Consider the following 26,307-nt stretch of genomic DNA (forward strand, 5'->3'; position numbering starts at 1 on the left):
TACACTGAAGGAACTGACAATGATGTCTTTCTGAATACTGAAAATGCCTTCTTCAATCCTAATAGAAACCTAATTATGCTCATCATTCGTTAAAATCTAATAGGTGGAGTCCTCTTCAAATATTTGTATGCCCCTTTCTAACGTCTCTAAGTGGCTTTAGATATATGTCATCTACATATTCTTATCGAGAAACAATTTTGCTGCACTCATAGAAACGATTAACAGTGCTTGAATTTCGAGCGAGTGACAAGATAACCTTCCCTAATCTTCTATTACTTTGGTGTACCTTTGCACGTTTAGGGGCAATTTCTAGTATAGTTTATTTAAAAAATAAATATTTACTATATCAATATCCAACATCAACAAAGATAAACTAATGTTGTTCTAGTAAGTTTATAAAGGGATTACAAAGAGAATAACTTCAAGTAATAAGAATTCCACATAATCGACAAATACTTGTAAAGGATTAATGTCGAAGTGAGAGAAGAAGATTTATAGTAGTAAAAACCAAGATATTACGAGATGTAACCATTAAAAGAGGATGATACAACTAGCATAAATTTATCTTAATCACATATTTAACTAAGATTTAGCTAGCACTAAGACTAAATCTCTTGATCTTTCAAAAGACTAAATCTATCTTATATAGAGGGGTGAAAACAAGGAAGCAAGTGACCTTTCAAAATAGGCATCAGGGCTAGAGTGTGGTACCTAGACCATTTCCATCTTTCAAGATGGGCACACATTTGATCTCCCTTATGCACCTTGGATATAATCTGCTTTTTTTTTTAATATTAAACAGACTGAATATTTGCCTTTTGAAAGATGTATTTTTGTAAAAAAAATTCTCTTTAGTGTCATGGAATAGCCATACTTCTATGAAGATACATCTCAAAGATTTGTGGTAGTGGGCAATTTACATATTTTAGATTTTGATGTTAAAAGTTATGGCTAATGTCCATTTTAAGTCAAGGAACAACTAACTTTTTTGATATAGCTCATTGATATATAATGCATCTACACAGAGTCATTGTTCCATGTGGCTACATAACCTTTAGTTTTGAATGCCTTGAGGCATATGAGCGCATAATTTTGTTTTATATAAATAATAATATGGATTTTTTCCCCGAAAAGAAAAAAATGAATTTTCACCTCAAACCTTTTAAATACAAGAACACCTTTATATATGTGCGTGTGTGTGAGATAAATAAATATATGAGAATGTTTTTATCTACTATTGCATATTATTGAAAGTTTGCTATAATGTAAATTTTATAAGATATGCTTCCTTTCAAATCCATTGGATAACTAGTAAAGAATCCCAAAATAATTGTAGTTGCATGACACCATATTCCCTTGAGCCAACTCAAGGGAATATGGTGTCATGCAACTACAATTATTTTGGGATTCTTTACTAGTTATCCAATGGATTTGAAAGGAAGCATATCTTATAAAATTTACATTATAGCAAACTTTCAATAATATGCAATAGTAGATAAAAACATTCTCATAAATTTCTTTATCTCATATATATATATATATATATATAGATATATATATGAAGCATATCTTATAAAATTTACATTATAACAAACTTTCAATAATATGCAATAGTAGATAAAAACATTCTCATATATTTCTTTATCTCATTCATATATATATATATATATATATATATATATATATATATATATATAGATATGATTCCTTTCAAATCCATTGGATAACTAGTAAAGAATCCCAAAATAATTGTAGTTGCATAACACCATATTCTTGAGCCAATTGGAGGGTTAATTTTAAAGTCATCCATGCACAATAACTAATAATGTTCTCCCAAATACTAGCATTGAAAGCTATTTTGTTTGTAAAAAGATACAAGCTTCCTCTCAAGCCTCCTATTGGAGGAGTCTCTTAATAAGCACCATCAAAATATGCCTAAGCAACACCCGTGTTGATGATGTCTTTTTTGCTTGGTCTTCCATGTTTTTCCTTGACTTGTGGATAAGCATTTAGTATATTAAGAGATTGAATTGCACATTTAAGGGGAATGGTCTCTTGTCCTTCGAAAAGTTTCATTTTTCTAGCAAACCATATTCCCCATGATATATTTAGTGGCAACATTCTCATCTTTTGTATATGATTATCTACCAAGGTTTAAAGAATTCTTTAGTGTTTCTTCCTTCCCATCAGTTCCTCATCCTTATCATGCTTCCAATTTCTTTCTAGACCTTTTTAAAAAATGAAAAGGTCAGAATTAAGAGATATATAGTTTGCTATGCTTGTTGGCATAAATTGCACATTCTCAGGCCTTTCTTTTTTACCATTGATTTTCATCTTCCCCTATTTTGAAATGGTTATCTTTTAGGGCATTTGTATATGACTTCCATATTTCCTTAAGATCTATTCCAAATCTAATTTCCTCTTAAATGAGTTGTTTTTATTGCCAATTTCTTGAACTTTTCTAAATCTATTTTAATACAACAACCTTTTCCTTCAAAATTCTTATATCCCCTTAAAAAATTACTTTGCATTAAATTTTACTATTTAATCAAGAATCAAATTTTATCTAAATTTCAAAAATAAAAATAAATACCAAATAATTTATTCAATCATTATTATCATAATTTTTCACTTTTCTTTTTTTAAATAAAATATCAAACCAATATAAATTTCTAATACTTACCATCTTTCCAAACACAAAATCATAATCTTATAATCTAAATTTATAAAAAATTTAACCCTTTTCAAGTTTACTTCAATGAATGCAAGTTTCACAATTGAATATAAAACACTCTCGTAATATGAATTTTTAATACTTGTAGCCTTTGCAAACACAAAATCATAATCTCACAATCTAAATTTATAAAGCTATAAATAATTTAACCCTTTTAATTACTTCAAATGAATGTAGGTTTCACATGCGTGATTTCCCAACTAACTTGCAACTAGGATTGTGAAATATAGTGGACGTGGACCTGAATGAAGGTGGCAACCCCAAATTTGTTAACTAGACAACGGATGGTTGACATCTATATATTACTACCCGCTTTTGTATTTTATGAAAAGAACAATTCACCCGCGTAAAACCGCCGGGCAAGAAGCACATTGTCATAAATGGTATCCCTTAGCATTTCTGCGGAGCCATTGTGCTCGTCATAGGGCAACGTTATTGAGACACAGTTCTCATTTAGCCCGCTCTTCATTTTTCTGGAGGCATAATATTGTACATTTTCAAAACTTTCGCATGTTTTTAATATATACATGCATTTCCATATGAAAATCTGTTACGGCAGCGTCGGGTTTCAATGGTCGTCACAGACTGCAACCACACGAAAAGAAAGGCCGGCAATCTTCAACATGATAAATTCAAGAAACAGTGCATCTACCACCCAAACTATGTTCTTTGTCCTCTGAGTGCTCCCATTTTATCTCCAAATACGGGAACTCCGTGCCAGGAATTAGTCATAATTCCAGGCAAACTCTACACCGTTGGGAGGTCCAAGAGCACCTGTGATATTGTTTTTGAAGATATCCGAGTAAGTAGACATCATTGCCAACTTTATGTGGATTCAGAGCAAAACAAACTCTTTCTGCTAGATGGAACAATTTTGGCTTCCCAGAGAAATAATTATGTCCAAATATTTCAGAGCGCGGTCAAGCAAAAACTGGCTTTTTCTATTAATAAGAATGCTTGTTCTGAAATGCCCGAGATATCCCTAATAAAACATGTGAAACCCTCGCTTAATGGAATCTTTGTGAATGGAAACCTTGTTAAGGTAGGACATTTTAGGGTTTTATCTGTGGGAGATGAGGTATCCCTTGTGTGTGATCATGCTATGGATCCCTCTTTTCAACCGGCGGTTGGGTTTGTTGTCAAGGTTAATTATAATGATAGTTCTGCAATTGAAGGAGATGGCTGTGCTGATAATGTTCTAAGTCCCTGGCAGACAACTTACTCTGGAACTAGGTTACCGTGTGATTTAGACTGTGCAAAAGAATCTGTCGATCCTATGCCAGTCGATGCACTGAAGGAATCTGGCATCTGTGGTAATATGAATAGAACAGAAACTCTAAACAAGATTATAACAGATACCTTAAAGGAGACTTCAACCAGTACTGGTGTCTCCAAGCTGAGAAAGGAGGTCGGACTCTCAAGAACATCAACAGGAAGCCTATTAGAGACTAGTCAGAAACTGAGGGATTCTCTTCTTTGCAACCAAGAAAATTGGCAAATAAGGTTATGCCATGGAATTTCTCCACTTGCTTGTGGTGGCCACTTGAATTTTATGAATAAAGAGCATACTCAAAAATTTGAATCAAGAGAAGAAAAAGTAGAGCTGTCGACACAACTAGATATACCAAAATTGAAGACCATGGAAGTGTCCAGTGGGCTAGATTTTCAAATCAATTTAACTAAATACTCAACAGAAAAGAATCAGATTGATATGGCATATGCTGCCGATGGTGAAATTGAGAAATCTTACCATGAGATCCTAAAAGAGGCACAAGATGGTTTGTGTTCTGCTGCAGATATGAAAAGGGGGGAAACAACTGGCAGTTTTGTAAAACAGACTAAGGAACCGAGCATCACTACTCATTGCAAACTGGGAAGTGGTGCTTTGAGCATACCAAAGGAAAATCCATTACTCAAGGATACCGGCTTGCATCCACTGATTAAGGGAAAGTACTCTGATAATGGAGTTAATCCAAATTATTATTCTTTCAATGAAGATGATAAACGGGTCGAACAATTGATCTCACGTGCATCTTCACTTTTGGGGAGGTGCCGCAGTATACTGAGAAATGACAGTGTGTTTGATCTGAAAATATCATCAGTGAGTCCCAGACATTATTCAGCGGATCCTTCCAAAAACATAGAGGTTCACCCAGGAAAAAATATTGATATTTCTCAGCGTATTTATAGGAGCAATGATGAAATCTTATGTAGAAGTAATATTGGGAATTCCAAGCAATATACAGATTCTGCTCACATTTCGATAATGGATTCTGATGCTCCTAACAAAAAAAATAAGAATGGAACAAAATCAACTCATAATGAATCAAACTCCATTTTGAAAGCTTCTATTACAGAGAAAGTGGATGAGTCTGCTGATGGGAAAGTGGTTTCCATAACAAGGGTAGGCAAAGAAACGATATCCAAGAAAATAAAAATACATCCTTCATCATGCTATGCCTGTAATGATAGTGAATCATCAATTAAAAATGGATATGTGCCTTCTTCGGAGAATAAGGATGGGGCTGTTCTTGGGAATGCTGGGCAAAGGTTCTTGGCAGCAAAGCTAGACATAGAGGAATCCAGGTTGAAAAATGATAATTTTCCCACTACACAGAACCCAGAGGATGTAACAAATATTATTAGTAGCCAACAAATGGTTCATGAAAACCAAGTTATTCAGATTTCATACCATCATCACGAAAATATACCTTTTGCTGGCTTTCCTGAAAGGAAAAAGATATATGAAGTTGGAGAGCAGTCTGACGTGTGCCATTACTATGAAAAGGAAGAAGTGGAAACCATAGCTAATTCGGAAAAAACAAATAAAGAATGTACTCCGAAATACCTAGAAGGAAACGAGGAGCAGAGGGGAAATATCTCTATATTGGATAAGTTAGAGAAAAAGTCATCCACTGGTTATGGCAAGATTTACACTGAAACATATCCAAAAAACATTGATAAATGTGTGAATGAGAATTTGTGTGAGAAAGCTACTTCTGAATGTGCAGATCGTACTAAGCAGTTAAGACTTTCCAGATCAAATTCAAACTTGATTAAGGCAGAACAACTGTGTTCTTCTAGCAATGGAAATGGACAGCATGCCTTGAATCTCAGAAAATTGCAAGAAGAGATTAGTGGATTGCATATTGCGAACAGGCTCTGCTCTGAAGCTGTTTTTTGTCCCCCAAATGAAGAATGTAAAGAATATCATGAAGATGTTGCTGTCGTATTTACTAGTGAAGCACATTCGGCAAATCTGGAAACTTCTAGAGAGGGGAATATATTACATGGGTTTTATTCCTCAAAAGATGAAGTGGGTAGGTTGACAGACCAGGAAAATGATGTTAAAGACATTCATGCATTACAGAAGGGGATATGTGCAGAAGGTTTTAGGGACCAAATAAGTTCTATTGATGGTGAAGGAAGAAAAAAAAGTCGTCAAGATTTACACAATGGAAAAGCAGAATTGACAAGGGATTCTTCAGTCAGTAAGCTTTCCCTTCTCTCTCAGAAGGCTTTCTGTTTGAATCAACTGGAATTTATGGAGCCAAATTCAGGAAAAACTGCTGGAACAGTTTCCTTAAAGGATCTTTTGATACCCATGGATAATCTTCTAGGCATATTTTGTGCAACTTTCACAGCTGACATTTTATGGTATGTAAACAAAGTCTCACTTTCTTAATCTGTTTCACCAAGTAGAAAATGAAAAAGATGACTAGAAATGTCTTTAAAATGCAGAATTGATTGTTATGCTCTAAAGGTTTCTACAATGCTTTTTCATTTTAGCAACATACAAACTGACAAACACATTAACTGCACATATTCTGTTTTTTCCCCTTGGAAAAATCGTAATTTTCATTATTAAAGGAAAATTACATGTTGTAGATGCTGTTGGCATATGCAGTATATGAGGCTGTGTGCCTGTCAAGTAGAGAAATACAAAAAATAAGCTCTCTGCGCAGGGAGGCTCTGCCTTTAGTAGTGTTCATATAAAGTTATAAAAAAATACTCTACGCAGAGAGTATGTATGTCTGTAAATACAACTGGTAATATATAAACATGAAAATATTAAGAAAAAACAGGCTCCTGCTGAGCCTAAACTGTATGGTCCATGAAAGGGCGATGGTAAAACTGGTAGTGTGCTCCATCCCTCTACTCCTGTATCAACCATGAGTCACGAGGCCTGACCGCTGCCTCCTTGGATAGCTGATCGGCAAGTGAGTTGCGTTCCTTGTATATATGACGACAAGCAAAGTTGTCAAATAAAGAGATGAGTCTATGGGCCTCAGAGTGTAAGCATAACAGTTTGATGTTTTATTAATCCAATTGCATACAATTTTTGAGTCCCCAAATAGTTGTAGATTTCTGCAATGTTTTTCTAATGCAAATTGAATGAGATGTTTGGCAGTAATGAGCTCTGCAAAATTGTTTGTGCCCCCTCCCAGCCCCATTTGGATTTGGAAGTGATGGGAATCTGAAAGATATAGGATGGCACCACCCCCACACCCTACTTCTTGTGCAGATCCATCAAAATATGCCCATGGCTGGGAGTGGTCAATGTTTTCCGGGACAATATGCCTGGGGGAGGATTGTCATCGTCTTTAGGAATGTTACTATAGTCTGCCAGAAGTCGGGCAGAGATGGAGGGCCAGTGAGGAACGATATCCTGAAAAATGAGATAGTTATGAGCAATCCAGATTTCCCAGCATATAAGGAGGGGAAGGTTCCTAGCCTTTGTCGGGGTTGCGGATGTCCACCATGTAGTCCAAGCTTCTTTGGCAGACAGGCCCTGCCATGTGCACTGGGTGGGGATGTTCGAGAGGACAGAAATCCAGAGGTCTATAGTGATAGGGCAGGTGAGGAAGAGGTGATCCGCAGATTCTAAGCTGTCTTTACATAAACTGCACCAAAAAGGTCCATGCTGACCTCTCTTGATAAGATTGTCTCCTGTGGGAGTCTTGTTTTTCAGAATTGACCACATGAGTAATCTGGTTCTAGGGGGCGCTTTAAGTTTCCACATGCTTTTCCACCATAGTTCTATAGACTGTGGTCTATGATCGCTTGCTAAACAGAGATATCCCTCTTTGGGGGAGTACCGCCCATTTTTTGCATGCGCCCAAATAATCTCGTCCTCCCCTTCTACTATTCTAATGCGTGATTTGGTCAAGGCAGCTGTGTAGCAATGTTTTAAAACTCCGACTCGGACTTTGACTCGGCTGAGGGTCGACTCCGACTTCGACTCTGACTCGGTATCACTTGGTCGGTTCGATTTTAATGACTCAGTCATTGTAAAAAGTACATTAATTTTTTTTTTAATAAAAAAACAAAATTTTAAAGATTTTCATTCATGTTTCCAAACACACAGCATTAGAATATAGATAGAAGACAACATATGATCAAAGTAGGCTCATGAATGTATCCATTATATCAAAATGGAACTCAGTGCATTGTCCAATACATACATGATCATGATATAGAGATCAAAACAAAAACACATAACCAAGGAGGCTTGAAATGGCCTCTACAACAAAAGTAAACTGTGACCAGTACTACTGGCTACTGCCAGAGGAGCCAAGATCATGTGGATCAATCTCTGGATCATCATCAGAGTCAGATAGGGGACCCCATGGCTCCTCATCATCATCATCTCCAACTGCAACTGTAGAAGTGGTAGCAGTAGCACTAGCAGACTATGCAGTAGTTGCAAGCTGAGATAGACGAAATATGCGCTTCTGTCGTGGCTGAGCAGAGGAAGCGCTTGCAACTAGAGGGCTTGCTGGCTCTGAGGCTGAGGCTGGTACAAGTGGATCAAGATTTGCATTCAACTGAACATTATGTTCGAGTGATGCTATCGTCTGTAATTCATAATCCATATCCTCATCAGAAGCAAACTCTGCTGGATGACTCTCCACTACCCAATCTGATGTTGGATCAATGTCTTCCAACACAATGGGATTTGAATCAGGTCTTTTGTTCAGCAATTGGTTGCGCCTGAGCCGGAGGTTGTATTGGACATATACTAGATCATTTAACCGTTTTTGATCCAAACAGTTTCTCTTCTTTGTGTGAATCCTCTCAAAGATAGACCAATTGCGCTCACACCCAGTAGCACTGCAAGTTTGACTCAAAATACGAATTGCAAACTTTTGCAATTCAGGACAATGGCTACCAAAAGCCTCCCACCATTGTGCTGCAAAAAACATAGGAGTGTAATGAGTTAGCTCAACAAAATTACAAATTATATCCAACTTTCAAATTATAAATGATTTAACAAAATAAGTATTAAGAATTTGAAAATTGAAATTTTTGTTTACTTGGCTCATTTGCTTCCCTTGCAATCTTTGCTAGGTTCTTCCCAAAGGTACCTGAGGCATTGCTGAAGGTTGTGACCTGTCGGTGTATCTCCAGTTGATCACACTCCAATGGGATCATGTGATCAATGTAGTCAATCAATCCATCTCTAACCTCCCCCCCCAAAGCTCCTATCGCCTTAGCTTTATAATGATATTGTGGGTTCAAAAAATACCCAGCTGCATGTATAGGGCGATGGAGTTGATTGTTCCATCTTTCATCAATGATTGCCCAAATGGGCCCATACTTAGCCACTTTATCCTTGTATGCCCTCTTTATTTGCTCCTTTTCTTGATCCATAACCTCATAAATGAAGCCCATAGCCAATCTTTCCCCATCCACCAACCGCAACACCTTAACCAGTGGCTCAACAAGCTTCACAATCTTTGCTTCCTTTCTCCAAAATATTTCTTCATTAACTTTCTTTTTCAGTTCTTTGCCTTCCAGTTTGTGAGACCACTGGCTTTGACTCCATTTGTCACTGGAAAAAATCTTTTGCAAGTTTTTATGTTGTGAAAGCATAGATTGCAATGTCAAAAAATGAGTAGCAAATCTAGTGATGGCAGGCCTAATAATATCCCTGCCCCTTGTGTGTTTTCTCATCAGGCCCAAAATCCATGAATGGTTGTAGATAAATTTTGTTATGCTTTTGGCATGATCTATAGTGTTTTTGACCCAATCTAAATTGCCAATATCCTCAAGCGTGAGGTCTATGCAATGTGCAGCACATGGGGTCCAAAAGATGGTTCTGTGTGTTTCCTCTAATAGTTTACCAGCAAGAACATAGTTAGAGGCATTATCTGTGATGACTTGAACAACATTAGCCACCCTGGGCCCCACCTCCTCAACAACCTCATCTAATAGCTAAAACAACAATTGTCCATCTTTTACCTTATCAGATGCATCAACTGATTTTAGAAACATGGTTCCCTGTGGGCAGAAGATAAAAAAGTTTATGATGGTATGGTTTCTTTGATCAATCCATCCATCTGACATGATGGTACATCCTGTTCTTGCCCATGAGTCCTTGAAATCTTTCAAATACTCATTAATGGAGAAAATTTCTTTCTGCAAACGATACCCCCTTAGCTCATGCATAGTAGGGCCTTTGAAGCCTTTTCCAGCAGCATGTATGGCATCAAACATAGGCTCATAATATGGTGAACAAGAAGCATTGAAGGGGATATCAGCATCATACCACCATCTAGATATGTAATCACAAGCAGTCTCCCTCAATTCTTTCTTCCAATGGTCATCTAAAGTGGGCTGCATATGACTTCTACTAGCTTGAGGACCATGTGCATCTGATAGAGATGAGGGAGTGAAATAACTTTTGATATTCATATCACCTTTTTTCATTTTTACCCTTACCCTTTTTTGAATAGACTCAAAAGAGGGAGGAACATATCGGAAGGGGTTGGATGCATCAGTACAAGGGATAGAGGAAGAACCCTCAAAATCAAAATGGGGGTTGGTAGCCATCATTTTTGTATATTCCTCTTCCTCCCAATTTTAGCCTCTAACTCTTTTTGCCTAGCCTTATCTTCTTTAAACTTCTCAATGCTGGCTAACAAATCCTTCCTAATCTCCCCAATTTCTAGTGAGGTACATGGAGTAATTTGGCCTCTAATCCCCGCCGTTGTTTCAACCTATTAATGCCCCCAGGACCTTCCTTAATTTTCCTATGGCAAAATCTGCAATGCATTTGACTATCAACCATTTCAACATATGCCCAAGCAGCGTCTTTCACTCTAGGTGCCATGTTTTGGCTTGGAAATGAAAGCAAAAAATCTGAAAATGAAAAAAAAAACATTGATTCAATGTTCATTTCTTTCACAAAAAACACTCTTTAGGATTTCCAGATTTGCACATAAAATTTAATAAGCAAAAACAGATTTTTACAAGTGAAAAAGAATACCTCTAGGCACAAACTGCCTCCTCAAGCTTGCTCCAAGAAACCAACTCGTCAATGGCAAATGCTGCTCCAAATAGCTGCCCATGAAGCTCCTCACTCCAACTACAATGCTTGGCCAAGACTCCTCACTGCTGCTCCAAAAACAAACTCAACAACTCCTCACAAACGCTCACTGAAATTCTCACTCAAATGCATGACATGGCTGTGAGAGAATGAGAGGGGTTGGGTGGGTTAAATAGGGTTTAGGAGAGGGGAATGGACCCCAAAGACAATATAGACAAATTACAATCCAGTTTGGAGTCCCCCAAAAGAAGAAAATAAAAAAAAATCACTGATTTTCGGGGTTAACGAGTTGTTGTTCCAACTCGGCCGAGTTATTGCGGGCTCGGCCGAGCCGACCGGGTTAATACCGAGCCGATCGAGTTGTTAGACAACTTGACCGACTCGGTATTAACCCGGCCGGCTGAACCGTTTCCATGGCCAAGTCACAAGTTAAGTGTTAAAATTGGCAACTAGGGCCAAACTCCATGTGGGTCATCTTATTTATGGCAGCTGATATTTTTCTTGGATCCTTCTCATCGAGAGGTGTAGGATTGATCTAAACATCATCCGATTCCGATAAGTGTTCATGGAGTTATGAATTTATTTGAGTTATAAGACAATTCGTCAAGGTCGGCCAGCAACCAAATAAACCCCACTTGTGCTCAACGTTTTAGTATAAATAGAGGTGGCCTTCAAGTCATTTCAACACACTTGGGATCTCTTCCTCTCTCTACTTGTCTTTGGGTTTTAGTAGGAGGAGAGATCTTAAGGGATAACGCTGCCCTGATCCAGAGGCCAAAAAACCGGAATTGCCGGAAAAGCCGGAACTGCCGGAAATGCCGGAAAAGCCGAAATTGCTAGAAAAGCCAGAAAAGCCGGAATTGTTGGAACTGTCGGAAAAGCCGGAAAAGCTGGAACTGCTGGAAAAGCCGGAAAAGTTGGAACTATCGGAAAAGCCGGAATTGCCGGAATTGCCAGAAAAGCTGGAAAATTCAGAACTGCCGGAAAAGTCGGAACTGCAGGAAAAGTTGGAAAAGTCAGAACTGCCGGAAAAGCTGGAACTGCCGGAAACGCGGAAACTGCCGGGAACAACTAGAACTGTCAAAACTGCCGGGAACAACCGGAACTGCTAGAACTGCCGGGAATTGTCGAAACAGCCGGAGCATTTGTCTCCGAAGGAGAGCAACATGCTAGGGATAGCTAACTAACATTGGGACAGTTGTATGGTACTTAGCAGCAAACACACCAAGCGTGCAATGTTACAGCTAGCATGCAAGGGACAACTAGCATGCAACAACAAGCATGCTAAGGACAACAAGCATGCTAGGGACAACAAGCAATCAAGGGACAAGAAGCAAGCAAGGTGCAGCGAACACATAGGTTAGGATGGCAACATGGTGCAGTATAGTGATGGGTACAGTCATGATTAATGAAGCGTGATGAGATGCAACATAGTGATGATGGGTGCAGCATGGTGCAACGCGGTGAGGTGCAGCATGATGACGAAATGCAACACAATGATAGGTGAAGGAGTCACCTTGGAGAATTAGTTGAAGCAGCATGTCTTCAACTGATTTCATGTATCATATTCTTAGAGATGATCTATGCTCTTATCTAGATAAGTCAAAGTGTTAACTTGTGTTGTAAACGTACTATCTCTCTCTCTCTCTGCTGAACTATTGAAGAACATATAAGAAGAATTGATCAAGGGTTTCCCCACATTGGGGTTTGTCCCTGGCTAGCGCCACATCTTGTGTCCTCTTGTCTTGGCTTGTCTTCTGCGATTTATTTTTATGCTCTATCTGCAATTTACTTTAATGCTGATGTGATTGCTAATCTGGAAAAGATATTGAGCTAACTGTGAAAATTGAAATAAATTGCTCTAAGCATAGAACCTAAAATTTAACATGGTATCAGAGCTGAGGTGAAGACAATGCCCAAGCAAGATTGAAAGAGCAATCACCGAAGACAGTTGGGAAAGGACAAAAGGATCAGTGGATTCCTCATCCCTCTCCAAATTCACCGAGGGCGAAGTCGAAGCAGAGAATATTATTAGAATAGCATAATAGAAGTTTTTGATTGCCTACCTAAAGATCACTTCATTGGGAAGTCCGGATCTAAGGGTGGAAGGAAAGGCAGATGCCTTGGTTGCAATAAGTTCGGCCATTATGCGAAGGAGTGTCCAAATGGCAGAGACACCTCTCTTGATGAAGATAACAATCAGTCCAGGGACATCTTCAATGATCAAAGGAATGACAGGTAATACAGGTCATCAAGGAAATGGCCGACTCTTCAAAGAAAGCAAGGAACCCCAGGAATGAAGAATCAAATGTTGTTTTTGATAAGATAGAAAAACATTATCTTGTATTGGCCCTCTCCTTCAGATTCTTTGGGAATTTGGCTTATTGATTGTAGTGCTTCAAGGCACTTCATCGGATAGAAGGGTGCACTCTCTAATTTGGTAGAGATGGAAACAATTGTGGGATTATACTTGGAGCCGATGCCACCTATCCCGGAAAGGGTATAGGGAATGCTAACTCTCAATTGAATAAGGGTAACTCGATTCATTTACATAATCTCTTTTATGTACCTGATCACAAGAAGAACCTGGTGTTCATCTCGGAAATGGAAGTCAAAGGTTTCAGGGTGGCATTCATTGATGTAAAGGTACGTGTTAAAATTTATAATTTTCAAAGATGCTTTTTCTCATGGGTTCAGGGTTGGAAATTTGTATCAAGTTGCAGGATGGTCCATTGGGGATCATGTCAATTGACATATCGCATCTATAACACCAGAGGTCTACCTATGGGGCCCTACCTGATGTGAGTCAAATGGTGATAAGGATGCCTGAATTCAAAAAGAGCATGAAGGTACATGTCTGAGATGTATCGAAGGAAAATCTTACAAGGGGACCATTCCCCTCATGTAGCAGGTTGACAGGTTTGGAACAACCCGAGGAGTTTGAGATTCATGATCGGGAATCTCATGTATACAGGAGGAAGAAATCCCTCTATGGCTTGAAGCAAAACACCCCGGGCGTAGTATGAGAGGATTGATAGCTATCTGATGAAGCTGAGATTCACTAAGATTGAAACCGATCCAAACCATTACCCGAAGGTTGTGGATGATAAACCTCTCATACCGGCACCTTATGAGGTCGACCTATTTCTGACAAGTGCATGCCCTCTCATTTGCAAAAGTAAGAGGGAGCTGGATTCCGGATGTGGAATGATAAACTGCAAGCCTGTGACTACCTCGAGGATCTTAACTTTCAGAAGTTATATGGTAGTGATGTTGGACCAGATTTGGGAAATGCCTCTAAGTTTCATAAACTCATTCGCATTGATGTTCTTGGTGAACTTCTGTTCAGAGATATGTTTTGCAGTTAGCATGGTGAGCTCATATTTGTTTGAGCCTCACTGGATTGGTGCCAAGAATCTTCTGAGATATCTTCGGGGCACAATCTCTCATGGATTGAGATACATTGCCGGAAATATGAAACTGCATGATTATTCGAATGTTGTTTGGGCAGGCAGTGTGGAGGATCACTAGAGCACTTCTCAGTGTTGGTTCTCTTTGAATTCTGCTTCGATATCATGGATGAGTAGGAAGCAGAAGTCGGTTGCTATAAGCACCGCTGAGACCGAATACATAGCTACGACTATGATCTCGTGTGAAGCTGCATGGTTGCAGAAGCTCTTAAGTGAGCTGTTTGTACACATGATGAATACCACTGTGATTCTTTGTGACAGCCAGAGAGGGGATTCAATTATTGAGGAATCCCGTATTCGATGATTGCTCTAGCAGATAGACATCAGATACTGCCTTATCTGGGATATGGTAAGTCGATGAGCGAGGAGGCTCCATCGCATTGAGACTGATGTACCGGTCGCAAACTTTTTGTCAAAACCCTGGGGAAAGGTCAAATTTGTAACTTTCCCGAATGACTTGGAGTCATTGAGAGACCTTCTTATAAGGGTCCTGCATGTTGCATGCATTGAGCTCTAGGAGCTCTGGGGGGCTTGGGGTACTTACTGGAGCAACATACGACCACAGGGCGACTCACCCTCCCCTGGTGGTGCGCTATGAACAAGATGATTAGTTCTTCTATGGGCCGGGATGATTAGTTCTCCTGTGGCAATTGTGGAACAGGATGATTAGTTCTCCTATGGGCCGGGATGATTAGTTCTCCCGTGGCAACTGTGGAACAGGATGATTAGTTCTCCTGTGGGCCAGGATGATTTGTTCTCCGTGGCGACTATAGAACAGGATGATTAGTTCTCCTGTGGGCCAGGATGATTTATTCTCCGTGGCAACTATGGAACAGGATGATTAGTTCTCCTATAGGCCAGGATGATTAGTTCTCCATGGCATCCACTGGACAGGATGATTCGTTCTCCTGTGGACAGGATGATTAGTTATCTGTTAAATTGGCAACTAGGGCCAAACTCCATGTGGGTCGGCTTATTTATGGCAGCTGATATTTTTTATTGGATCCCTCTCGTCGAGAGGTGTAGGATTGATCCAAAGATCATCCGATTTCGACAAGTATTTATGGAGATATGAATTTATTTTGTTTATGTAATTATTATCAAGTCGACCAGCTCTTATGTAGGCTCTAGAAGCCCAACGTCATGTCTATTCAATCATCCACTTTTAGTATAAATAAGAGAGGATTTGGAGTCATTAGCATAACACATTCTTGATGTGATCTCCTCTCCACGTCTTGGGTTTTTGGAAGGAGAGTCACAAAAAGAACACGCTGGCCTAGATCAATGATGCCCTAATTCAACGCAGTCTTATAAGATATACGCTGCTCATAATACACGTTGTTCATGGTGGATACGCTGTGAATATTATATGCTGGTTTCATGCAGTCATGGGAGATATTCACGCAATCAATACATGCCCTAGCTTATACGCTGTAGTGGAGCCTAGTCGCAGTAAGGGAAGGAAAGACATCAAACCGCAGTAAGGGAAGGAATAAGACTGATATATACAGGTCATGGGACAGCAATATCTTCGCACAACATTTCATACGCTGTAATGGGACAGCAATATATATATGCGCAAAGCATGAAGAATACGCTGACACTTTCCATGTAGTCATGAAGACATCTAAACGCTGAGACCTGTTGACGAGTTAATGCCCTAAACGCAGAGATCTGTTCACTGCCATAGAAGCACAGAACTCACGCATATTCAGATGGCTCTGGAGTCGCTGTCATGAGGCCACATGTTATATATGAAACACAGTCATATATGTCCCCCACAGTTTGGAATGCAGCTATATATGAAACGCAGTCATATATGTCCCCCATAGTTTGGAACGCAGCTATATATGAAACGTAGTCATATATGTCCCCCGTTGTTTGGAACACAATCATAGAACCCGCAGTCAATGGTGAACGCAGTCATGATATTACACACTGAACATTCTTACTCGCACAACCATGAAACAGTGATGCCCTAATGCGTTCAACACCTATACGCTGGAAACCCTATACTCTACACGCAGTCATGACAATATATATATCACGCACAGTCATACGCAGTCCATTCTAGGTACGCACAGGTCCATACAAAGTACGCACAGTCATACATTGCAGTTATGGTTATATACATTCGCTGGACAGTCATGTATATACGCTAGGCAGTATACATGTGAACGCAGTCACATACATATATGGAATGCAATCATGTATTGAAGATTGTACATATGAACACAGTCAAGGTAATGAAGGCTGTACATATGAACGCAATCAAGGCACTCAGTAATGAAGACTGTACATATGATCGCAGGACAACAATATATATATATATATATATATATATATATATATATATATATATATATATATATATATATATATATATATACGCAGGCCCTAGATCTGGCAGCATACAATATATACGCTGGGGTGATACAAGTTATACGTTGTATGCTCATATCTTCTAACCTATGCTCATATATACATGGCAAGGTATATGCAGGTTATGGCAATAAATATCTATGCAGGCAGAAGGATGTATTATCATAAGGATGCAGCTATGATATAATGATGCATGGGCAGCATGAAGCATGATGATGGATAAGATCATGGACATGGACAACATGATGATAATCATGATTAGTGCAGCATGCAGTGGTGCAGCAAGTGGACTAGATGCAGCACTACGATAGGTGAAGTCGTCACCTTGGAGAATCAGTTGAAGCAGAATGTCTTCAACTGATCTCATCGTTATACGAAATGATCTATGCTAGATATAGATAAGTCAAAGTGTTGACTTCTGTTGTAAATGTATTATCTCTCTCTCTTTCTCTGCTGAACTTTGAAGATAAAAGAAGATTTGATCAAAGGGTTTCCCCACACATTGTGTGGTTTGTCCCTGGCATGCGCCACATCTTGTGTCCTCTTGTCTTGGCTTGTCTTCTGCGATTTATATTTATGTTCTATCTGCAGTTTACTTTATGCTGATGTGATTGCTAATATGGAAAAGAAATTAAATAAATTGCTCCAGCATAGAACATACCCAAAATTAATATTCCCTGTCAAGGCATCCTACCCATGCAGTCTGGGACTCATGGGAAGTACCTTTCATCTGATCAATGAGCAGGGAAATGAGGATAGGGACCATAGTAGTACTATCGGTGGACACATCGCTGTATCTACTGTACTCCCTATGCTAGGATGACCTCCATTGATCTGGGATCAATATGAGTGGTTTGAGACACTCTCTTGTGATATTGATTTGGATCAATAAAACTGACTTCGGGTCAGTAAGAGTGATGTGACACACTCTCTTCAGATGAAACTGACTTCGGGTCAGTAGAGAATGGTATGAGACATTCTCGATCAATTCTTCTTCTTCATGGTTCAGCAGAGCAGAGCAAAGCAGAGCTCAGCAGAGCAGAACTGAACAGATCAGAGCAGCGCAGGGCACTGATGGTAGAGATAGTATAGTCGGACATATGGATCAGCAGATGGAGTTCTCCCTAGTTGAGAGAGAGTGTTAAAATTGGCAACTATGGCCAAAGTCCATGTGGGTCATCTTATTTATGGCAGCTGATTTTTTTCTCGGATAGGATTGATCTAAAGATCATCTGATTCCGATAAGTATTCATGGAATTATGAATTTATTTGAGTTATAAGACAATTCGTCAAGGTCAGCGAACAACCAAATAAACCCCACTTGTGCTCAACGTTTTAGTATAAATAGAGGTGGCCTTCAAGTCATTTCAACACACTTGGGATCTCTTCCTTTCTCTACTTGTCTTTGGGTTTTAGTAGGAGGAGAGATCCTAAGGGATAACGCTGCCCTGATCCAGAGGCCAGAAAGCCGGAACTGCCGGAAAAGCTGGAACTGTTGGAAAAGCCGGAAAAGCCGGAACTGCCGGAAAAGCTGGAGCTGTCAGAAAAGCCAGAACTTCCGGAACTGTCGGAAAAGCAGGAACTGCTGGAACTGTCGGAAAAGCCGGAACTGCCAGAAAAGCTGGAAAAGCCGGAAATGTCGGAAAAGTCGGAACTGCCGGAAATGCCGGAAAAGCTGCAAAATCCGGAAAAGCCGGAAATGCCGGAAATGCCGGAACTGTCGGGACTGTCGGAACTGCTGGGAACAGTCGGAACTGCTAGAACTTCCAGGAACTGCCGAAACAGCTGGAGCATCTGTCTTCAAAGGAGAGCAGCATGCAAGGGACAACGAACTAACATTGGGACAATTGTATGGTACTTAGCAGCAAATACACCAAGCATGCAATGTTACATCTAGCATGCAAGGGACTACTAGCATGCAACAACAAGCATGCTAAGGACAATAAACATGCTAGGGACAACAAGCAAGCAAGGGACAACAAGCAAGCAAGGTGCAACCAACACATAGGTAAGGATGGCAACATGGTGCACCAATGGCACATAATGCAGTACAGTGATGGGTACAATCATGATTAATGAAGCGTGATGAGATGCATCATAGTGATGATGGGTGCAACATGGTGCAGCGCGGTGAGGTGCAACATGATGACGAAATGCAACACAACGATAGGTGAAGGAGTCACCTTGGAGAATTATTTGAAGCAGCATGTCTTCAACTGATCTCATGTATCATCTTCTTAGCATAGTTTTAAAATTTGGCCGAATCGAATCCGAAACGGCCGGGTTGATCCGAGTCATTGAAGAATTTTATGACTCGGCAGAAAAACCAGTTCGGGAGGCCGAGTCATGACTGACTCGGCCGAGTTATTGCATGACTCGGCCGAGTCAATCATGACTCGGTCAACCCGGCCGTTTCCACATCGACTCGGCCGAGTCATTAAATCTAGCCAGTCCCCACAAAAAACAACGATTTTTCTAATTTTTTTTGAACTTTTTAACATTTAGCTGATTGTTGGGGACTCCAAGGTGTTTTCTAAATTGGTTAAGTGCTATTTGGGGTCCATTCACCTCTCCTAGTATTAATATGCTACTCAAATTTCATGGTAATGTTAAATTCTTAAAGTAAAAGTGACATTCTCCTTAATCTTCATTTTCATCCTTTTACTTAAATTTTTAACATTACCATGAAATGACTCAGGATGTTTGAGAGTGGTTCCGGCCTCATTGGATTTCATATGGAGAAAGTAGAATTTTAGATTTCATTCAAAATTCAGCAGACTTATCAGATTTTCAGGATTGGAGGATTGCAATTTTTCCATTGAATTTTGTCCTGTATTAGGGTATGGAACTCGTATTTAACCAAGAGCACCAATCCTTCTTTGTACCTTGATGTTAGTGACATTGGTTGTCGAACTTCTCCAGGATTCGCTCCCAAACCAGGAGCTTCTGAAAATGTCGCTCCAGCTCCCGTTTTCGCTCTTGCTCCCCACTTTCGCTCCCGCTCCCAAGTAACACTGAGCCAAATGATGTTGGCAACTCTAGCAGTAGCCAGTAGTACTGGTCATAGAGTTTTGTTGTAGAGGCCATTTATAGCCTCCTTGGTTATTTGTTTTTGTTTTGATCTCTATATCATCATCGTGTATGTATTGGACAATGCACTGGGTGCCATTTTGATATAATGGATATATTCATGAGCCTACTTTGATAATATGTTGTCTTCTATCTATATTCTAATGCTGTGTGTTTGGAAACATGAATGAAAATCTTTAAAATTATGTGTTTTTATAAAAAATAAATATTTAATGTATTTTTTACAACGACCGAGTCATTGAAATCGAGCCGGCCGAGTCGGAGTCGGAGTCCCTCGGCCGAGTCGGAGTTTTAAAACATTGCTTCTTAGAGATGATCTATGCTCTTATCTAGATAAGTCAAAGTGTTGACTTCTGTTGTAAACGTACTATCTCTCTCTCTCTTTGCTGAACTATTGAAGAACATATAAGAAGAATTGATCAAGGGTTTCCCCACATTAGGGTTTGTCCCTGGCTAGCGCCACATCTTGTGTCCTCTTGTCTTGGCTTGTCTTCTGCGATTTATGTTTATATTCTATTTGCAGTTTACTTTAATGCTGATGTGATTGCTAATCTAGAAAAGATATTGAGCTAACTGTGAAAATTGAAATAAATTGCTCTAAGCATAGGACATACCTAAAATTTAACATTAAGGCTCTGGCTCAGACCAACTCGGCCGGTTTTGAAAACAGAGCTGTGTAGTCCACCCAATATTGATGCCAATGTTGAGGAATGTGCAGACTGCGGGCAGATTTCCAGGCCTGGTGAAGAAAGGTGGATCGATCCATGTCTGCAATGTGACTGATGTCTTGATCTCCATCGACGGTCGAGATCATTTCGACATGGATCACTCGAACTAGCCATTGGGATCATTTCCTTTAAATAGGGTGCTAGGGGTCATTTCAGATCATAAGATCTGTGAGTCTGGAGACTGGTACTGAAGAAGCTCTCTTGTAAATCTGTTTTTGGTTAATAAAAGAAGACTTTGGGGTCCAAATCTTGCTGGTGTTACTCTCTGGAAGTGCTGTGAGCTAATTTAGTTTCTGCATATTTTATGTTTCAGCCATTAATAATAGCTTATTGTAGAGTATTGTGAGCACAGGTATCTTGTTCACTTGCTAGGGTTTGAGTGGTGTTAGGGTTTCTGAAGTAATGGTAGGTATCTCCATTACTTTTTGAGATCTAGCACCATTTTTGCCCTCTTTACTGATGGTTGAAGTGAGCTGTGCAGGAAAACTCTTACTGAAGAAGATTGCCGGGCGTTAGGGGAAGTTCTCGGCTGAACCAACCAACTCCCGCAAGCATTTTTTGCTGAGCCCAGTTGGATTTGATCCTGGGTCTATCATTCAGTTTATTTTTCTAAGTTGCATGAGAGATTTTCTGAAGTTCTTCACAGTGAAAACCTGAAATTTTATTTCTTTAAAATATTTCTGTGTTTATTGCTGAATCTGGCTGTTAATGGGCCAAAATTTGTAAATTTATCAGCTGTTCTGGGGTTTTTTAGATTTTGCTTTGTACAATTTTAATTAAGGGTTTTTGTGTTTTTCTTGAAATCGTAGGTATAGGGTTTCCCTTCAAGGGTTTATGAGCGAGAAAGACAGAAAGTTTTGTCACCAATGCTTAAGCTGTTGACGGTTCTCCACATTATCAACAACAACTTTGTACATTCCTGTCTGCCAGAACAATCCCTGAATCCGCAGAAAACCCTCGCTGCTACATAGTACGGGACAAAGTAGAAGAAGAAAATTGGGACTTAAAGTGTGTGGTGGTTGGATTATCAGCATACAGTTTGTTCCTTTCAAGCGTAATCACCTTTATCACTCTAAATTCGAGGCTGCAAATCATTCGCTGAATTTTCCTTGGCAAATCATTTCTTCGCATGAATAATATGCATGTGGGCGTTCACGTGACTTAAGCTCCTCCAGCAAAACCCTGGTAAAAATCGATTGCAATCAATTCAGTATCACCAGCCTGGTCCATACGCTGCTATTTCCGTCAATCTTTGTGCATCGAAGCAGTAAAGCAGATCAAAAGGAAACGTTGCATTCTATTCCAGATCCACGCACCTGCAAATGAAAAAGGTATAAATCGGGACGCGTCCAGGTAAGATTCGAAGCAGTCTTAATCTAATCGTTCCACTCACGTTTTCGGCATGCTCACGCTCAGGTAACTTTGGGTCAACTGTTGTACGAATTTTTTTTTCTGCCTGCGTATTCGTTTTGGGTCTTTAGCGTGAGTGAAGTCTGGAGCATTCGACAAGGGTTTAGATTATCGTTCCAGTCATCAAAGTATATCATTTGATTAAACGCACATTTGATTTCCTCATTGACATCGCGTGGGTCTGCTTGTTCGTTTTCATCGCAAGTCTGCCTGAGTTTTCATTTTTTGCAATCGGGTGAATTCATTCAGATTATAACGTAAGGTCTTGTTCATATCCTGATTTCATAGCGCAGGTTAGACTTAGGTTTAGTTTTAAGATTTAAATTAATTGTTTTTTCTTTTTTTCTTTTATTATTTAGGTTTTCAAATTTTAAAATAGATTTTATTTCTTATAGTTTTAGTGTAGAGCTTTGATTTAAAGCTTTATGTAGATTTAATTTAATTTAGTTTTAAATTTTGCTTTTAATATAAAAATAAAAATTCATAAAAAGGGACTTTTTAGGGTTTTATTTTTAGATTTAGATTTTAATCCTAAATTTTGTTTAGATTCTTTTTAGTTTAAAATTTTTATTTTGCCTAAAAAAAAATAATTTTTTTTTAGAGTTTTTGGTTAAGTTTCATTTTCCTTTAGATTTAAAAAAAAAAAAAAAAATTTGGAAAATTCTCTCTTTTGTTGGATTCAGTTATTTTCGGGAATTGTCATGTTATATCTTTCATGCTCAGATCTAAATTTTCAAGTCAAGATACGAATATGATATCTGGTTAATGATTTACGATTCTCGTGGTGGTTTAAAGCAATCATCTTTTCAAAATTCTCAGTTGCTGGATATCGTTTTGGTCATTTTAAGAGCATTGTGATTTAGCTGATACCTTTTGATGACAAATGATTGCTGTTCACGGTTTATGTTTCTATATCATCTAACAAGTAATCATTTTAACATCAATCTCTTAAGGCATTGGTCTTTTTAACTTCTAAATCATTCTAGTGCTTATCCTATCGTGTCTCCCAACCAGTTGGTCTTCATCATCTCACAGGGTCTACCCCCCTTAGCTGTGGGAGACAGGCTTAAACGGAGGGATCGGGGATCAGAGTGACAGCCCCTGGTCTGAGGGTTGTCGTGTCAATCCGCGCGACAATAGTCCAAAGGATGTTTGATGTGATCAATTGCCATCCTAACTTGGCTGCCAGAGCAGAGGAGAAATCTTCCAATTTTTTTATACCCCACCCTCCCCATTTCTTTGCGAGGGTAAGCAATTCCCATTTTGCCCATGCAAAAATCCTTCCTGTTTGTTTGCCTTTCAAGAGAAACCTGCAAGAAAGGTTTTGTATTCTAGTAAGGATTCCTCTAGGTATCGATGCCAGGGACAACCAATACACCGGGGTGGCTTCAACAACAACTTTGATAAGTACTAGTCTTCCAGCCCTGGAGAGATACTTATGGTACCAGATATTGAGTCTTCTTTCCAACTTTGAGATTAACCATGTCTAGTCAACTATTTTGTAGCCATGGGGCTTTAGCCTGTAACCCAAATATCTGAGTCCGTCCGCCAACTGTAGAAGGGTGAAGCGGAACTGGTGAAGAGCAAACTGGATCTCATGAGGGGTGCATCTAGTAGTTGTAATGGTGGATTTAGAATTATTGATGACCATACCTGTAGCAGTTTGAAAAAGGGAGATGGTGTTCTGTAAGGTAGTCAAGTCCCCAATTCCACCATTGAGGAAGATCAACACATCATCCATGAAGAGTAAATGAGTTATTATGCATCTGTCAGTGATCCTGATTCCCATGAGTCTTCCCCTGCGATGCATATCTTTTATAAGTCTACTAAGCCCCTCCATAACCAACAAAAAAAGTAAGGGGGACAGGGGGCACCCCTGCCTGAGGCCTCTTTCAGAGTGAAAGAAAGGCGTTGCCGCTCCATTGACCAAGACACTAAAGGATATATTTGTAATGCAACACATGATCCATTTTATAAACTCATATGGGAACCCTAAATGAGTTAGGAGCATTCAGAGGTATAACCAACTTACCTGATCAAAGGCCTTTGAGAGGTCTGCCTTTAGGATCATACCTTTAATCTTCTTCGTCTGAATGGAGTGCATCACTTCTTGTGCAGTACCAACCGCTTCATGAATCTGACGATCTTGGAGGAAGGCAAATTGTTCAGAGGAGATGTGGGTGGAAAGAATGGGTTGGAGGCGGTTTGCTATGATTTTAGCAATGATTTTATAAATGCAGTTGCACAGGGAGATGGGGCGGAAGTCATCAAAGGAGGTCGGGTTGTCTGATTTGGGGATGAGGGCGATGAAAGTGGAATTGATGGCCCCATACATTCGACCAGTGGTTCGACAGTCTTCAATGACCTTAAGTAGATCGTCTCCAAGGATGTCGAAAAAAGCTGTATAGAACTCCACCGACCAACCATCTGGTCCAGGACTCTTGTCGCGCTTAAACCATTTCAAGGTAGCCTCTAGTTCCCCCATAGAGACTTCCCTGTTCAGCTCCATAGCATTCTCCTGATCTACAAACCGAGGGAAGAGTTGTGCTACTCTGATGACTTCAGCAAGAGTGGCATTGGGAGGTGCCTGGTAGATCTGCTTGAAGTGTGTTGTGGCCAGAGAGGCCAGTTGCTAGAAGGTATGCACAACATTCCCCTGCTCATTTGTCAGTTGCCATATGGTATTGATTGCTTTTTGGCCATTTGCAAAATTGTGGAAAAATTTTGTGTTGTCATCTCCCTCCATCAACCATATTGCTCTACTTCTCAATCTCCAGGTTTCTTCTCGATCTTTTAGGATTTTGCCTCTCTTCGATATTAATTCAGTGAGCTTATCCTTTTGATCGCTTGAGGTGAAAACCCCTCCTTGCTCGTCCTCCAAAGCAGCAATCTCTGATTCAATGTCCCTTAGGGTTTGTTCTTCCTGTTCTCTCTTATTATGTGCCCAGATTTTAGATAGCCTTTTCAACTCTTTTAAGTTGTTGACAAAGCCTTCTGTTATGTTCCCACCAACAACAGGGGGGTGGGTCTTCCAGAAGTCAGTTACCAATCGAGTATAGGCGACATCCTTCAACCAAGTGGTATTGAATTTGAAAGGGGCTCTAGGTTTGCTGAGTCCTCCCCTTATGTCAAGGAATATCGACGAATGGTCAGATATACCACCTGATCCAACCCATTGTCTGAAGATGAAGCCCAAACCCAATAATCGTTCTTTGATGAGAAATCGATCAAGCCTCCTTGCGAGGCTGTCCTCTCCAATCCTTCTGTTCCTCCATGTAGGTAGGATTTTTGCAGAGGGGATATCAATAAAGCTGTGGTTCTCCAGGATATTTTCAAAGAATGCAGATAGGGGATCGACTTGGGCATGATGTCCCCAAGATTTCGAGAAACCCATAGAGAAGTTTAGGTCCCCTCCTAGGATGATGTTGTTTGACTACAGGAGATTAGAGGTCAATAATTGTTCCCAGAATACATCACGGTGATGACAAGGCCCATATACATTAACTAGTCTGATATATGTGCCCAGTTCAGATGAGAAAATGTCTGCCCCTATGTGTCCAATGCCTCCCCAAATGTTACACATCTTGATAGAGCGGGGGTTGTAACCCAAGGCTATGCCACAACATCAATATGTTCAGTCTTAAGAAGTCTTTGCAGAGCTAGTTTTTTTCAGGGCTATCTATCCCTCGACAGTTGAAAGAGAGCAGCTTCATGGGGGATATGAGCCCAGGGTATTCTGTGCTCTAAGAACCTGGTCTATTGTAAGTTGTCGCCCTACGACAATCTCCTCCCTTGCCTGCAGCTTGGCCTTGGATAGGGAGGATGGTCGACCTCTAGGGGGTTTCTGGGGGATGGGGGAAGATACCAGACCAATACCTATGGAGTCAGGGGCCTGTGATCGGGATAGGGATCGAAGTGGGTATCTGTGGGGAAGGGAACCTTGATTAGAGTCAGAGGATGCAGATGGTTTCGCCTCCGGGAAGGATGGGGGGGTACATGAGTATATAGGGGGAGGGGGATGCAGAGAGCAAGCCAGGGTAATGGGTGGTGATGGCATGAAAGCAGAGCTCTGATGTAACCCCAATGAGACATCTATGCATTCAGATAAAAAAGTGAATTGAACAGAGCAGGGTTTAGAAGAGGACATACCCGAAGATAGTG

General features: G+C 39.9%; 1 protein-coding gene across 4 annotated transcripts in view; it reads left to right on the plus strand.

The window, feature by feature from the left end:
- The first annotated feature begins 3,090 nt into the window (after window positions 1–3,090).
- Window positions 3,091–26,307, plus strand: part of LOC149142182 (forkhead-associated domain-containing protein / FHA domain-containing protein) — a 500,049-nt gene continuing 476,832 nt past the window's right edge. For all 4 annotated transcript variants that reach the window (XM_089446328.1, XM_089446329.1, XM_089446331.1 and 1 more), the window contains exon 1: window positions 3,091–6,391. In XM_089446328.1, the coding sequence (XP_089302454.1) occupies window positions 3,306–6,391 (3,086 nt within the window). In that variant the 5' untranslated portion in view covers window positions 3,091–3,305. The remainder of the gene's footprint in view (window positions 6,392–26,307) is intronic.

This window comes from Pinus tabuliformis, chromosome X, assembly GCF_031772625.1.
Source record: "Pinus tabuliformis cultivar Carrire ecotype Pingquan chromosome X, CPIR1, whole genome shotgun sequence".
NCBI lineage: Eukaryota > Viridiplantae > Streptophyta > Pinopsida > Pinales > Pinaceae > Pinus > Pinus tabuliformis.